At 35.6% G+C, this 17521-nt stretch overlaps 1 protein-coding gene across 4 annotated transcripts in view; it reads left to right on the top strand.

Annotated features, from left to right (window-relative positions):
• Positions 1–957: 957 nt before the first annotated feature.
• LOC135164595 (hepatocyte nuclear factor 4-gamma) overlaps positions 958–17521 on the top strand; it is a 26932-nt gene continuing 10368 nt past the window's right edge. The window contains exons 1-3 of one of the 4 annotated variants that reach the window (XM_064125081.1): positions 958–1138; positions 1254–1537; positions 2014–2128. In XM_064125081.1, the coding sequence (XP_063981151.1) occupies positions 2017–2128 (112 nt within the window). In that variant the 5' untranslated portion in view covers positions 958–1138; positions 1254–1537; positions 2014–2016. Of the gene's footprint in view, positions 1538–2013; positions 2129–9875; positions 10115–13839; positions 14670–17521 lie in introns of those variants that run through there. The other 3 variants (XM_064125082.1, XM_064125084.1, XM_064125083.1) reach the window with 3 other exon arrangements.

The raw sequence follows: 17521 nt of genomic DNA, 5'->3' as shown, positions 1-17521 counted from the left end.
CTCGTGCGACAGGAGAAATTACCCGACCATTGCGGGAAGCTACTGCTGAAATCTGTATCGATAAGCAAGAGCACTACTACGGCATTGCCAGCATTGTGGCTCCACCTGTTCTCGGCTTTGCACATTCTTTGAGCAAACTCAAGTATCAAACTCTTTGGATACCTCATCGACATCGACCTTTAATGGATATTTAAATTATTGGAGGTACGATTGAACGAACTATCCTCCGAGTTATGAAAATCATCTTTTTCCCCTATTAATCGTATGCAGAAGTTGCACTAGAGGCAAACACCTGCTAAATCCAGTTTTTTAAATAAATTTTTATGAATAATCCTGAAATATATGAACGCACTAGACTATCTCTGAATCAGTGCGAGAGGAGTTATTTATTGTCTCAAGGCAGTCTTGTCTATGTTTTATAGTCATTTTTTGCATGTACGAACGATGCGATATTTGCGCTCTAAAAGCCAACTTCACTATCGCAATTAATTCAACAATGATTAATTCCAGTTGATTCGTCGATTAAAGCAACTATTAGGAGGATTCGATTGTTATTCAATGGAAAGGAAACTCATGGTTTATCGTCTAAACCCCCTCCATCTCGATTATCCCTATTTTTCCCCCCAAATAAGACAGATTTAGAATCTCTTGGATGATATTGACTACGTAATCGTAGAAGACATCCGGTTAACGAGAAATCCTCAAAATTTTTCGTCTGTCCTCCGACTTGAGAAATTTTTGATGTAACCGGCACGTGTGCCATCATCACGCACGGTGTCTTCATGTAATAAAACTCAACCGAGAAGTTCTGCAAAGCCGGTAGTGTAGTATCACACACACACATGAAGTATTTCACACACGCACTCATGTGTATCATGATTCGTTGGGGCCGTTCACGTCGTCCCCGTATCTGTCCAGCACTCGATTCCTCTCTGCTCCGGCAACGACAAAACGACTGAACTATTCATATACCAGTTGGCCGATTGCTTTCCACGGGCTCGCACTTTTAACATCGTCACTTATCCTTCACGAGTTGTTTCTTTTTTTTTTAGTGATATACAATTGTTACTGTTGATGGGACAGCAAAGATTGATTGTAACTCAGGGCAATTGAAAATCTGTGACAGACACGTGTGAATGTACGTTATCAATTTAAAGTGATGCAAATGCAGAATAAAAATTGATAAGATCGATGTAATAAAATCGAAAAGGCTCTTTGGTTATTTTTAATGAAAATGAAAAAATTGTAAATAGGTGATAGTGATAAAGATGGAATGCCCTTGACAGATTGAGTATCTCGATGCCGGTATCAGTTAAATGCTGTGATAACAGAGGTATCGCTCCCACAGGAGGCAGCTAATTCAGACTATTTGGATTATCCTGTTAACCTGTCGTCAACATTCCTCCAAAATCCCTGTGATATAATGGATCCACGTGGACATTAGCGCCATCTACTATTGCTTTTGTGCTCGATCGATAATCGGTCGTTCATCTGTTTTATCAACTGGGTATCGATCTTGGATCATTTGGAAGTTGCTGTATGCATTTATTTTTTTTAGTTTTATTTACATGTTTAGGATTAACTCTATTGTATTCCGGGACTCAATTTTACTGCCTAACAATGACGGAATTTTTTCAAAGAATAGATGTTAACCGACAGTTGCTGTGAATCTTAAAGTTAATAATAACTACAGAGACTTGTCTCATTGAGTCAGTTACATAAATACTCAGTTGTTTACTGGTTTGTTCTGAATAAAATCGATAGGATAAAGATATGACTTTGGGGATTTTGATTTTTTTTTTGATTCATGAAATATCACAATTACGCTCTTCAATTAAAAATTTAAACGATTTTTGAAACGTGGCGCCGCATTTTTTTTTGTAATTGATAAGATAGATTATGAGGAAATCTGCTGGTTTGGGGAAGATCGCGACTGATTGGAACGATTCGATTTCTCAAATAATGATCGTGTCAGTTGATTTGTAATTCAACCCTTCGATGTGTGTTTCATAGCTGATGAAAAATCGACGAATCACGAGAACGAGAATGGCGGCAAAGTCGAAAGAATCACCGGCTGAAAGCCATGATGTGACTAATTCGAAAGAGGAACCTCCTGGATCACCATCCGGTAAGTGATACAAGTATTTACAATTTCTATTCAAGCTGAATAGGGGTATGTTCGTTGTTAATGATTCAACGATGATGTAACTCGTATTTAGAGAATATAAAAATGTAACACTTGCAAGCCACAATAAAATTAAAATGGTTACATTAATAGACGTGATAACCCCGGATCTCGATATGAAAAACTCAAGTTGCAATGGATAAACGTTTAATTCTTCGACTCTAGTTTGTGCAGATGTTTTAGCAATGTTATAAAATTTTTCGTTATTTGGGAGATTTTTTTTTTATCAGTCATGCTGTGATCGCTGGGTTGTCAGGCATTGTTCACGTTATTTTTTCCGCGATAAAATTAGTCATTCGATGCGAGAAATGGACGACCAATCGTCTTGTCGCGACGGAATGAAAAGCAAACAACCGGTCTTGTCTCCAGTGGAGATCTTGTAGCATTCCCATTGATAAATATGATAAAGAAGGCAACTGTATACAAGATAATTGTGAAGCTGTTTTTGGATTGAGATTAGTCCAATGGTTTTTCATAGAGAATATGAGAAGTTACGGAAGGAATTGTGTCAATAGTATAGATTAGAAATTATCTCTAAGCTATTTTTTACTGTATATGGGGAGAGGGGAAATGTATACACTCTGTTTTTTTATTATCAATAATTCATTGAACTCTCCATGAAACAGCATAATTGGGTTTTCTTGTTCAGTAGAAGTATTAAATCGATTAATTAATCTCTGATATATCAGTATCGAAAACGCGTTAAATCTCCATTTCGACCCATCCTCCCCCTATTTTTTTCGAACAATTTCGAACAATCCTCGACAATTGACAACTTGGTTAAGACCCAATTCACTAATTATAGACTTTCCATGTAGAAGATCCTGCCAAATAAACTAAGAACAGATCTGTTGATCTGAGCACTCACTCAGATCAACAGATCTTTTTTTTTACCCAGATTTACGCAGAAAAATTTCCGTTCCTGTAGTAATATTGGGTCTTTTTTTTTCTCAATATGTGATTACAAATGAAGTAGAGAGTCTGCGATGTAATTTCAAGCATTGAAAAATGAACACACTTCAGATGATTGTCTGTGTAATTGCTGTTAAATATCTTCAGTCATTGCATGATGACGAAGTTGACGGGCTTCTCACATGTGACCCAGACCTCTAGGTGCCTTTGAGAAAAATTATACCGAAACGCAACGAAAAAAACATCTTCTTTAAAGCCTTTCGCATGAATGAATGAGCATAGATAGTCCTCATGAAACATACAATATTCCGGAGATAATTTCTGGAATATTTCACAGGTATAGAAACTTCATCCAGACATATAGCTAGTGAAACATTTGATAGTATTTTTTTACTACTCCTTGATGATCACCTCGATCAGCTTGATTGCTGATTGAAGTTGATGTTCGACTTGACGAGAAGAACTATTTTTAATTACCATTGTTTATTAGCTCGTCGTATTAAAATCGGCCATTTTTCTTCACTGGTTATTACATCATTACCCGCCCGTAATTTTACCAATTCAGTGCACTATTGCAACATAATGATAAGCTATTTGAAAAAAGCACCGATCTAAAGGAGACGCCAATCCGTTAAATTAATAAATTATCAATTACTGAATTCTCATACATCACGGCGATTAAAAATAATCATAAAATACTCATATCAGCAAGATAATTATGCTCTTATTCTCAATCACTTGGAGCTCTTTAACTGCAAAGTTTTTTTCACTACTCAATATATTATTTTCAATTCAAATGTAAAACAATCCATTGAAACGAAATGCAAGGGGTATTTTGCAATACCTGTTTATTATTCACACTGAATAATCTACTCCGTATCCGTCATTATTGTAAGTTTCCAGACGACCCCGACGCCTGAACTCTTCATAAGTAAAGCAGGCACTATAAACCTGACTAGGTTGGAAAATTCATATAATTGATTAACCGTTTCGCTTTATTATTTTTTTTTGCTCTGCTTTCTGTTGCGCTCTTGCATGGTTTTTATTATGTTTTTTTCTCTCTAAACACCTGTCCATACTCATTGTAGCGAGTATAATTACGAAACCAGTATATCCAAGGCTGCATTATAAATCGTATTTTGAAGATTATTGCGCTGGTCCTGAAGTATTTCAAGCGCTCCCCATAAATGTGACATTTCAACAGATATCAGCGCTCAACAAATTGTTCATTTCAAATGGTAAAACTCTCCGACACTTTCATCTGTCAATAATAAACTCATAATGACTCTGATTAATTTATAGTTTTGTCGACATCACCGGTAAATACTGAGAGGAACTTCTCGCTAATTATACATAAAAAGTCTCATATTAATATTCAAATGAGTTCAGAGGTGTCGATAAATTCCTGCAGGACTTAGGAGAGAAGGATTGGAATCACTCAAGTGGGTAGCCCGTGAATTACTCCATTGACCTCTCAATCCACCTCGCCTGTCAATGCATTGAAAGTCTGAATTCTGTTTTCTGTAATTCATCTTGCATGCTCTAGTTGTGTGATAAAAAAACAGTGACTAACATGCATGCATATACTCGCGTCTAACAACTCGGAATGAATGTGTCATTAAGAAAATTGTACAAAATATCCATATCTCGGCGATCAACGATATCACATTGAATTTTCCGTGTTCTTAAACTACATCCGAAGGAGAAGAATGCGTTCATGATCATATTTTCATGAAAGTCAACTATTTTTTTTATTCTCTTTTAGAAATAGAAAAACAGAATTATCATCTCGTAACTGCTGCTATTGTGATTATTCCCTTCTTTTTCTATTCGCACTCGCTTCCGTTTTATTGCAATCAACTGGATAATCATAGATTGGAAGCTATGGAGATTATCGAATAGCTTGTGTGGCAAATCATCTTTATTGCTACTCAATATGTCAGCAATGGCTGATACGTGTATGCAGCGAGAATTCACTGGCACGTCGGCAACACATGATTAACCGAAGGATGTCTGATATCTACATCTTCATCTCTTGACAAAGTAATTTTTTTTTCTTGTAGAAAGAGAGAGAGAGAGAGTCTAGAGGGGTCAGGCGCGATAACCGTACTTGGCTTGTGGAATATTTTCAAGAATTTACAAATGTACAATCGAAATTACATTTCGATTCGACATTTCGATGGACATGTTCTATCTTTTCTGGTGGTAAAAAAAAATGGTTTTGCAATGAGATACTGATTTTGAGATAGAAATCAGTTGTCGATTGGATTTATCACTGAATTCATTATTGATAACGTGAGGCGGCAGGAATGAATACGGACGAGAAATTCTCGTTGTAATGGTGTAGATTCTCGGGCTTTACCGATTGTCGAAATTGGTTTGACGAATTATCTTCTCTTTTCATGTTTAGCCAATCGAAAAATGATCTGATAAATGATAATTGGTCTGTTTAACGTTTCCAACGAGGATGAGATATTCAATATCGTCCCAAGAATAGAATTTAGTGATAAAGTTTGATGTTTCGAATGTGAATGAGGGAAAAAGTCAACATCGTATATTTTTTCTAACAGAATGTTTGTGTCAATAACACAGGGTGAGAGAGAACGATGCCACGTTTAAATCTCATAGACGTAGTATAAAAAGTCTTTTTCAGGTTGCTTCATAGTAGACAACTATTTTGTTGATATCAATTTCGTAGTTATGGACTTACGCATATCCAAATACTTTGAATATATTTTTTTTTCGATGAAGGACTGGTCTACTATTGTAGTCGAATACCCGAGTCATCTTCTTTTGAGGGCCATTTTATCCTGAAATTGCGGAAAATATACAATAATTTTTATCATTTAAACTAAATATTCAGCAGATTGAAAGTTCACGGAAATTATGGAAGTTTTCCCTGAAATTTCAGGAGTAATTTTCTAACAGTATTGAAGATTCACAAATTTCGGCTTATCCGATGGGATTTATTATTCATGATGAAACTAATTGCAATCTCTTCAAAATTATGGATGCATCCGATAACAAAAGTCGTTGCGGGGTAATGACGCTCTTGTGTCAGATTTTATGACTGAAAATTCAGAACTGCAAATTCTTCCATCAAGATGTCTTTAATTGTTAATTGTTAGAAACCTGTTATGATTAATTACATTCACCGAACAGGAATGAGTTGTGATAGAAATTATGAGCGATCCTCCAACTTTGCAAAGATGATGTACGTTTTAATGACTCTTGCATAATAATTTTTTTCAATATCTTACCTCATCTGTAATTCCTTCACATGAAATTGCAACGTGATTTCGAAAATGAAATATTCAATGCAAAATTACAAAAACTAATCTATAAAGATAGTATCACTATAAGTGCATAGTATAGCTCCGGCGAGTGACCTTGACCACATATTTTCGCATGAACTCGTCAAATCGTTTATGACTGGACCTAAAAAACGAATCAAAACAATGAAGAAGTTCTATAAAATTTGAGTGTTGACCGAGGCTTTTAATAGCGAAGATATTCGACAAACTGAAAACTTGAAATCCATTAAATCCTTGCGTGCATTTGTCCCATAGACAAGTGTATCTCAGATGCACCCCATCATTTTCACAAATCGCTCACTAAATAGTCATCCGTCCGAGTTGATGGTTCACCTTTGTCTTCTACGCCAATATCTCTTCTTCACAATTTCCGCCAAAATGTTGTGTGCATTAAAAATATTTGGGCAAGATAAATAAAGAATTAAATAGAGTATTTGTGGGAAATTGTAGAAATTTGCAAATTCATTCAACATATGAAGTTGAATAATTTCTATTCGGTATTAATAAATATATTGACATCTCAAAAACATACCGAGAGAAGAATATTTTTGCCAAGTATGTTTGGTAACTACAATCACATTTACACACGATCAAACATCTTATGCAATGTTTACATATATTTTTGTGCCTCAAGTAAATATGCTTGGCAAAAACATTTTTTTTCTCACCGCAGGCAAGGGTGAGTGCCAGGAATTTTCTGAGTAGATACGCTTGTTTATTGCTAAAATGTTATACTGGACGTGAGGCAGAAACCTTAACAGTTACATGGAGAAAAATTTTGTGGATTAGAAAAAACTCGTGGATAAGAAATTCAGTGACGTAAAGCTACAATTTCCGGTGACTCCTATGAAATATTTTTCCATTTCTCTAGAAATCAACCAAAGTTCATTCGAGATATAGCGTAGAACAAAAGTTTCTATGGAAAATAGAATTGTGATGTATATTGTCAAGAGTGCTATCAACTTCATTGTATTAATGAGAGCTGCAAAGGGGACCACGTATTAGCTGATCAAGCCATTTAATTATTCAATTGCTGAAGTTGTCGTATGAGTATCCAAACCAAATAATTTCAATATTATGAAAATCTCATGAAACGATAATAACAATTTCATCATTTCTCGCACAACCAGACTACGCCTTAACCAACCCGTATCACAATTTCTCCCTTGCTTCAAGTGAAGTTCAAAAGAAAACGTCTGCCATTAATTAGTCGATAATAATATCAAGAGAAGCTGAGTAATCTTCCATGGCACGAGCCAAGCATGCATTCATAAACAAAAAACCGTAATAAAGCATCATTTTTCGTTATTCACGACAACATGCCCATAATTACTTCATTTGTCCAATCGTGATTTGTACTTGTGTTATTTAATTGCGATCTGTGTCATAAAATATCTAAAAATGACGCACAGTTAGCGTGACACAGATGGTGGAGGGTGGATGGGGAGGGGAATCAAGGGGTAATACTTGTCCGGTGCACAATACTCGTGGACAGACGTGACGCATAAGTGAGCGTGAAATCGCGTTGGCAACAAAAGAAAGGGGAGTAATACAAGAAAATGATTACCCAGTAGCCATTTTTGATTTTGTGAAATCGAGGAAGATAATGAGTTGATTCATGCTAATGATAATTTGTCAATTGCATCTGAGTGCATCAATGGTGTGACAGAGAGTTGACTGAATGAAGCTATTTTACCATTATTATGACTTGAGTCATTGAGTGGCTGAATTATTGAAATTAAATATGAAAATCGTTAGCGAAAAAATAATTTTCCTCCTCATTGTTTAGCTCACAGTGAGAAGTCATAATTTTATGGTTAATTGTATCGGCAAAATATTACACTGTAGAAAAAACCTTTCGCAAGGTAAGAAAAAGAATCAATCAGTGGAAAATTAAGCACAAGTCATTATTGACTTCGAATAGTTCACATTGTTATACTACTCGCGTTGTTATCGTCTTGTTTTTTGGGGAACCTTTAACTGCGAAATAAATATTTAAAAAGCGAGATGTTATGATAATTGATGAGAGAATTCGGTGACCTTCACCATGGCCTTGCAAGAAGGTGAGATTCAATTATGCTCGATGAGGCTCCAAAATGTCGAGATTGATTGGCCATTTAGTGGGTCTTCTGCGATTACTTATCGTTTTTATATCCTCATCGTTTAAGATTTTATGCTGACTGGAGTGGTCGGGTGGATTCTAACGTCTTTGCATCTAGTCTACTATTTTTCTTCGGCTACAATTGATTGTTTAGATTGCCTGAATCAACTGAAATTTCCTTATTCATTCGAGAGGGAGATGTTGAGAATTGAAGGATGCCAATGATTTATTGAGTAGAAAACAAGCAATTGATGTCATGGAGCAGACTGAAAATCAACCAAGAGAAAAAAGGAAAATAATGAGATCGCAGTTATTTCGCCAAAAATTCGTAAAAATAGGGCGCGTCTTGAGCCAAAGCTGCGAAAAAACCCTTTTGCTATCAAGTGCAATGTATATACTCAATAAAATTTAATTTTGACCTTTGATTGATTTGATGAAACTGCTGGTTAATGCCAGTTATAGTATTGTGGTTTCCAATTTAGTCTGCCCGATCCAGCGACTCCTCATAGATCTGGAAATAATCAACACTGAAAACAGACGAAAGGAATCGATCAACCCCAGGCAATTAATAATTGCTCATCTTTCATTATGCTTGAAATTCCATACGATGCCTTCACTATTTCTTCATTCTCACTTTCGAAATGCTTGAGAGAATTCGAAATTTTGAAACAGCTTTTATTTATTGATTTATCCCAACAAATAAAGGGAAGAACTTTTTTTAAAATTGTAGGTGTATGGGTATGGAGAAAAGATAAGATAATGGGAAGTATAAAACTGGATGAACTACTCAAACCAATAATATTGGGGAAAAACATTAAAACTATTAAATTTTTCAGAAAACCCGAATTGCCTAGTTTAGCCCACTCTCCCTTGTTTTAGAAAATCCGTAAAATTCCACCACTGCCATGTCATAAACAGTTTGTGTATATTGATTCTTGTTGACAAATAAACGAAGAATAGATGTCAGAAACTTCAACTTACATGGATGCAAAGAGGAGATAAGATAATAGGACAAAAAATGCCTAAACTCCCCAAAAACAAAGGATCGTAAACAAAATAAAAATCTATTGAAAAACTCAAACAATTGATGATTCAGTTTCGTTGACATTTTTTGACTATCTGATACCTCACCTTACCGCCACATTATAAATCATTTTTCCACCTCCACGGACTAGCCACCACTGAAGATGGGAGAAAAACTATTCTTTCTCATCTTAGTGTCACGTAAAGGCAGTTACCAGTCAACCACCAGAGATTAGATTATCGGCTTAGTGTGGTCTCTCCGTGTCCCCACCAATGGGATACTTTTCTTTCTTTCAAAACTGAAACTCCTCAAGTCGCTTGGTTTAGTATCCACTGTGTTAGCTCGCCACGCAGGTCGAACTATTGGAACAGAAGTCAATTGCCATTTTTTTCATCTCCCTCCGACTCTACCGATATATTTGACGATCGTTTCGCAAGGATGATCCAATAATTGCGCGAGTGAACATCACAAATTAAATGTTTAACATTAAAATTATCATCTTTTATTGATTAATTAAACAAGTGGGTGCGTCGTAGAAACAATAATGCGGTTTGACGATCAACTATTAACAATACTCGGTGAGTTATTAACAATGAAATTTATGAGAAAATTGGAGAGAAATACCGACAACCGAAACACCGATGATTTACATTAATTGAAATTTCCTCTGCAAATGACAAATGTGGATTATCCATTACCTGTTTCGGTGTCTCACTGAAACCCGTGTAATTTTCTCATGCATTACTCAAAGCCTCCGATACTTTAGCCAACAAAGGTAGAGTCAATTTCAAATATTATTTGAAAATCAAAAGACAGAGGAAAAAAATGCAAATGTTAAAAATCCCGAGCGAGTCAACGGCAAATCTCTTCATAACCTTCAACTTATGTTATGTCAACTGACAATATAAGAGAACATTGTAGGCACTTGACAATTCACTCAAATAGGCATACTCAGCGTTACACACAAGCGCGAACCACTTTGCCAGTTTCTCTCATCTCATCAAATACCAAAGAGACATGCATTCCACTTATGTAATGCGTTGAAGTCTGACTTTACACGTGGGGTAAATATTACGCATTTGCTTTGATTGATTGTGCTCATTTGACGAATTGTCAAATTAGGAAAAACGAGTCGACGTTCAGTATCATCGATATTTCAACGGGTCAGGGTATGACACTTGATATAGAACCACGTGGCATTGACCAATTAGATATGATCAACTTGGTAAATGGTTTAATAGAAAATATATGAGCGAATATTTTGCAAGATAATTGCCCCTCAAAATTTGCCCATCTCATTACTTCAGTAAAATGTCTAGCGCAGACAGTTTCGTCAACCCTCATATCCTTCATGCACTAATGAATCCAAATCACCTACGATGACATGAAATTTTTTTTTGCACAATAATAATCATCCATAAGTGCCGTCTAATTGGCTGTAAGTTTTCCCGTAGTATTGATAAATCCAACACAAACACATCAGTTCTTGAGATAATGTTCAGAATCAAAATTATCTCATTCTGCAGCAAACATTGAATATTGTATTGTGCAAGATTTTGCAGTATACTGATAAGACATGTAAAACATTGGCTGCACATCAGTGAATTAATGACATGAAAATAAACCTCTGTTTATGCTAAAACTTTTGAAAAACTTGGAGTGAAGGAAAAAATTTTGGGTTTCTAGGACGTGGCACTAATTGTGAGGAGCATTCCCAGTTAGAGTACTCTATTAGAGCGATTAAGTACATGTGATTGTCAAATGAAACGAGAATGAAATTAAAACATCTCGGGTTCTTTATCTTCTATGATTCTTAATCATTTTCCATGCCATCAGGGTCGATTTTTTTAAGGACTTCCACTGTCGACAAGTTTTGACTGAAACTTTTAGTATACTTTTTGGAAATTTTTCCATTATCTATTGAAATTTCAAGACAATACCACTGGACCCCGTGAATTTAAATGAAATTATTCTGCAAAAGTTGATAGAAATTGGAGAAATTGATTGCTGATTCGCATATTAATAATTCTTCGCATTTCAAATCGGGTTAAGGCAACTTATTTAATAGTTGATAATCACTATCCATAAAAGTTTAATTCTTTTTTCAACACTGTATCGCCAACTTGATTGACACAACTTACTGACTATGAGGGGACAGGATTCCTAAGAATGAATGAGAGATTTATAAAAATTAGTGACATCCCTGACGTTAGTAACATGTTTCTAAAAATAAAGATTTTTTCTCTCCTTGCAAACCTTTTGGATAACACTCACTGCAATGTGACAGGCATGCAACAGTGCCACAAAATAACAAGAATAAATATGAAAGCATGCATTCATGATAAACAGATCAGTGGACTGCGGTGAAATGATTCATTTTTCGACGACAAGTCTTATTGTCCGTTAGCAAGGAGTATGAATAGTTGGACAAGAGTATTTTGTTTATCATAGAGCTTGACTCATTTGATTCAACACTTGCTTTGTCCTGCATACAATTCCCTATTCCACGGTTCATTACGCCAACATTTAATATTTACTTGTCTTCACCAAATGCAGAATTCACTAGAACAATTATTATCATTAGTGCAAAAAAAATCCATTTCTGAGATTCAAATTATGGCTAATTGGCATCATTACTATTGAACTTAGCAGGAAAAAAACTTGACACATCATGGTTTTACGTTGAATTAATTATCTCTCGAGTCGGTAGAGCTAGTGATTAAATATTCCCCATGTATTGTACACCGGATCTATTTTCTTCCAGAAATAATGACATTCACAATTATTTAATAAATAATTCTTTTCCTCATTCTTGCAAGAATTGATTAGTATTACCGCGTGGAAGCATCTTCAGAACAGCATTTGTCCTTTATAATACCGACATAAAAAAAAACCATGAGTGCGCTAATGTTTTCGCGACACATCTGAGAGAAGTTTTTAGGACTGCAGCGTAAAAAGAGAAATGAAAATTTCAAGGTTGCTGCCCAAATGGCCGTGAATCGGCATTATCCGAGATTATTAATCTAACACCATGAAGGTCGTCATTTTTTCGAATAACAAATATTGGGTATTTATCACGTCTTCAGAATGAAATTAATTGATTGATATGATTAATTATCGGTCTTCCCTTGCGCCGCGTCTCCTATTGTTTAGGTGGTCTTTCCTTTCGTTTATCATCATTATTGAAATGGTGTCATTAGAAAGTCAAGATTGAATTTAGGAAGCATCGACCTCTCCTGCCACAAGAGCCCCCCAAAACACTTCCGTTGGTAAATGTTATGGAGATTCGTGCATTTTTGATGGTAGATTAACGGAATACAATTAGACAATTGTTCCGGTGAATCGAAATATCTAATGAATTTTAAATATCACGCCCGATTTAGGGGGAAGTACAAAAATTTTCGTCTGGCAGCGTGTGATTTTCTCATGCCTTCATATATATGTAGAGATAGATGGTTTAGACCTTTGACGTTATACGTATGAAAACATTTAATGGGAATACTTAATGTTGTCGACAGAAAATTGCTATTAAAATTCTAGCCGCTTTTTGCCAATTTTCATAGCCTTTAATGCACTATTTAGTGGACATTTGACGTAGATAAATAAATTTTCAACAAAAATTACTCTACCGTTTATTTACACAAGTGTACTATGCGTTATGATTATCCAACTTCAACTTCATGTAAATCGCCTGCGAAAATTACGCTACCGCCACTTAACTGTTCCTTGTCGATTTTCTAATCTATACCTGAATTGTGACTTCCGCACATTTTATTGGTTATTTTTCTCCATCTAATGGCCCTCTCAAATTTATTTGAGCTTTTCAACAACCTTTGAATTTACCGCAAGTGTATACCTACTTTGATTTTCTCAAAGATTCAATTTCTTTACCTTAATTTAATGAATTTCCCTCGAGTAAATTTGTTCTACTCCTTCAAATATTCTCACGTGAAATACACCGCTTTTTCGGCAGAGCAAATATTTTCTCCCATTTAATACTTCCCGCGATGAATGCCTAATTAACATCCATTAAGTTCTTATCTATCAGTGTAAAGAAATTCACGTGTGAAAATTTTCCACGTCCTCTACAATGAATCTCCACCCTCGTATAATTCAACGGATGCCCTCATTTCCTCTCCATTCGACTGGATTCTTCCGTGAAAAATTGAAAAGGTGAAAATATTCCAAATCATCAACAATCATACACATCAGAGACACATAAGCGTAATATCCGCCACTTACTATTTTTATATCCCCACTCCTTCCTAGCCACGTTAGTAGCGCAAAACGTGCGTGCGTTTACAGCTGTTTCCCCAGTCGGCGCTCAGCCGTTGAGTTGTCTGTTGAATTGTGACAGAGATAGAGACATATTAATGAACAGTGAGCGAGAGCGAACGGGTTGAGACGAGAAAAAAAAAACAAGGATAACAACACAGAGACACCGATACTCCCGCCACTTCTCCATTCCCTCGTCTTCCAGTTTTGTTTTTTTTTTACTTTTGGAACGTCACGGCCCATTAAGACTGAGCATTTTGCAAATTGAATTCGTTCCCGTTGTTTTTTGGGGAGTCATTTTTTTCTTCCACACCCTCGATTGACAATCGGCAATGGATGAGAGTGATAAATTACTCCTAATTACGAACAATGAAATAAAAAAGTGCGATGGATGTAAATACGCGGAGAATTGTCGTCCTGCATTGAAGTTATTTTTGTTACTTTGCATAACTACTGTGATGCCAACTGATGTAGAGTATCTTGTACCTACGGATTATTTATTCGATTTTTGAGAGCTGATGGAGCGCAAATGTTTTTAATGAAGGAAATCAACACGCGAGTTGCCTCGATACAAAATACATTGCTGTGTGATGATAGTTAAGGACAACCGGTGGAACTTGTTAACCAGCGATTCCAATTTATTAATTGTTTCACTTGTGCCAACAGTAAGCCACTGGCAACGGGTTATCTTCCACTTGTACACATGATTATTTTCGTAGAATGGGAAAGAGTACCGATGTTGTACGAGTGCATCTCTTGATTGAACAGAGAGATTGATGAATATTCTTTGTTTAAAGAAAATTGAAGAAAATAGAAAATTTGGAGGTGCTATTGTCATGAAGGATATGGGATTGGCAGGTAGGTTCAACTGGTTTATTTTGGGGGATAAAAAATATTTAGGTGGGAAATGAGCAAAATTTACTCAAGTCTGGTGAAATTTTTCGTCACATTTTATCTCAAATGAAATGATAAAAATGGCTGTTTCGAAAGTTCTCAGATTAAATTAATTTGAATGATGGGGAGAAGGGGAGGAGGGGATGAATACCTGCTTTATTTTACTGAAAAAAAGATAGGATAAGTTTTATTGGTTTGTATCCTCGGGCTCTGATGTTGCGTCATCAACAAAAATTTCACTGGGTGAATTTTTCATGCGCTTTAATGGTTTTTTTTTCGTGCATCTATTAAACCATTTAATTGATCGTAGGAAATTTATGAAACGACCCATAAGGTAATCGTGGTATTAATGGAAAATTATGTCACTCCAGATATGATACATCAAATATACGGATACATTTTTTTCATTATTTCAATCGTCTATAAATGGTAATTACTATCGCGTGTCGACTATATGTAGAGGTTTAGAACGTGGAATTAGATGGCATATAGGGGAGAGCGGTTGGTTCATATTTAGTTGTTAAAAATCCCACATTTGTGGAAACGAGTAAAAATTCGGTTGAAATACATTTAATTTTTTTTTATTGTTGCGATAATAGGAGTTATGGTATACACAAACCGTTTTTCAGAATATGATGACTTATGGATAAAAACTACAAGAGAGAGGTCATTGGAGGAAGTTGATGAATGACGTGAGTGTGAACTATTTTTGGCACCGAAAAAATCTTGATTTTTAGGGGAGTGTCGCTGACGTTACAAAAATCTACCCTCAATTTTTCAATATTCGTGACAATGAAATTTAGTGAGGTTCGTATATTTCAGCGACACCGTTACAAATTTAGAACAATGTATCTACGATCGGGGAGGGCAATTGTTGTTCCAATGCGAGGCGCCAATTTCAAACAAAAAATTAGCACGATTCACGGAGTGATATGATAAGTCATCATTCATTTTCCTCGCGTCCGTGTTCGTATAGTTACAGGAGGATATTGGCGAAATTTGGTTAAGACATGAGATAACAGAATCACGATGGAATAAATCAACAATATATTTCCTCAATTTTTTCCCCCTAATCGAAGGTCGATGACATTTCACGCATTCGAAGAAACTATTTGTTCAACTCGTTTTCATCAATTTATCTTTACAGACCCATTAACTTCGCCATAAAAACGAGAGAATTACCGAGACGAAGAATAAGCAAATTGCGAGGAAAAGTCACACCGAATAATATTCCCCTCGTATTCACACGATAATTCAGTGTTGAAACGGCGGCATCACTGAAATAAGACCGATTTCATGTGATTTTAAATGGACACTCGCATTGCAAAATGAAATGTCCAAATAATTAACAACTACACGGACAATCCTCATCGACGGTATTATTAATCATCGGCATATCATTGTCGGAAGAATTTCCCGACACATTCGATTCGCCGCCTTAATTACAAGAATGAGTCTCCTCATTACATACACGATGAAAAATACGATGTTTATCCAATTTTTTTTTCACTTTTTTGTTCTCAATACTTTTTGCTGATATATATTTTTTCCATGATGAATATATTGGTAGCCATTATACCGATAATTAGATGCATGAAAAAAAAAAAAAAATATCCAGAGAGTCTTGACACTTGACCGTCACCTCTTATTTCTCGTTTCACTCTATACTTCGTTGCTAACGCAAAACAGGTTGTATCTCAGGTGCAAATTTATTACAGCGCTAAGATGCCATGAATATGTCATACTCTGTATTCATGTGTGGGCTGTTTCAACGAAACATCTTTTCATAGACTAGGGGTACAAAAAAATCACAATCTTATTACATTTCCAGTGAAATTTTTTGCCTCTGTCTTCCGTGACGCATTTTCATTGCTTATGAATGAATCATTAATTCGCACACTCGACTGAAAATATAGAGATAAAAGTTGAAGAAAAATTGCCACATCAGGGAGAAAAATTATTTATAAAAATACTAGTATGAGGAAAATTTTAATGCTGTTAAGGTTAAAATTCACCGGTTTTCTGATAAAAGTGCAGGGGAGGTGTAGAAATTTTTCACGCGATATTTAATGACGGCGATCAAATTTAGTTGCGAAACATTAATCAATTTGATAAGACAAGATTTCAGGCTTTCACATGAAAATAAATTTTATTCTGTGAACATTAGAAATGAAATTCACCGCCATTATTGTCCCGACAATTGTTATTCAACTTTTTTCTGTATGTAGATACCTCTATAAGCTATGGTATTCACATATTGCATTGAAATCGATGAATATTACGACTCGGAGAAAGGTAATAATAAGGACGTTTGACGGGAAATGGTGTATTACAAAACTGCCGTAGTCCTGATGTCTATAATCCCATCGACTGATTTCAAGTATTCGTATAAAAGTACAGCATGCGTGAAAATGTATTAAGCACCCATTGAAGCATTCCTTCTATTGACTAGTCATATAATGATAACGACAGCAAGTGACACATTCTCATCATAACTTCCTCTCCCCTAATTATTCGCCTTATTAATCACTCCAAATAGTGTTTCAATAAAAAAAAAGTATACAATTTGATCTTACTTCATCGCGGAGAAACCTAGATCGCGAAAAAAAATCACATTCACTTTTATCCCAGTCGTGAGGGTCTGTTTTTATTCTTCAGTTGGCTAAATACTTTCGTCTCGGTTCAAGTGGAAAGACCGCCGAGTAACGATGAGTTCTTTACAAATATAAACTCATTGATTGACAATATGAAAACACTGTCATGGTCTTGAAATCTCAGCAATGGAATTCTTTGGCTAATGTATTTCGTAATGCCTC

Source organism: Diachasmimorpha longicaudata, chromosome 7 (genome assembly GCF_034640455.1).
Source record: "Diachasmimorpha longicaudata isolate KC_UGA_2023 chromosome 7, iyDiaLong2, whole genome shotgun sequence".
In the NCBI taxonomy this organism is placed as follows: Eukaryota; Metazoa; Arthropoda; class Insecta; order Hymenoptera; family Braconidae; genus Diachasmimorpha; species Diachasmimorpha longicaudata.
Note: the sequence above shows the minus strand (reverse complement) of the source record. Positions and strands in the feature narration are given on the sequence as shown.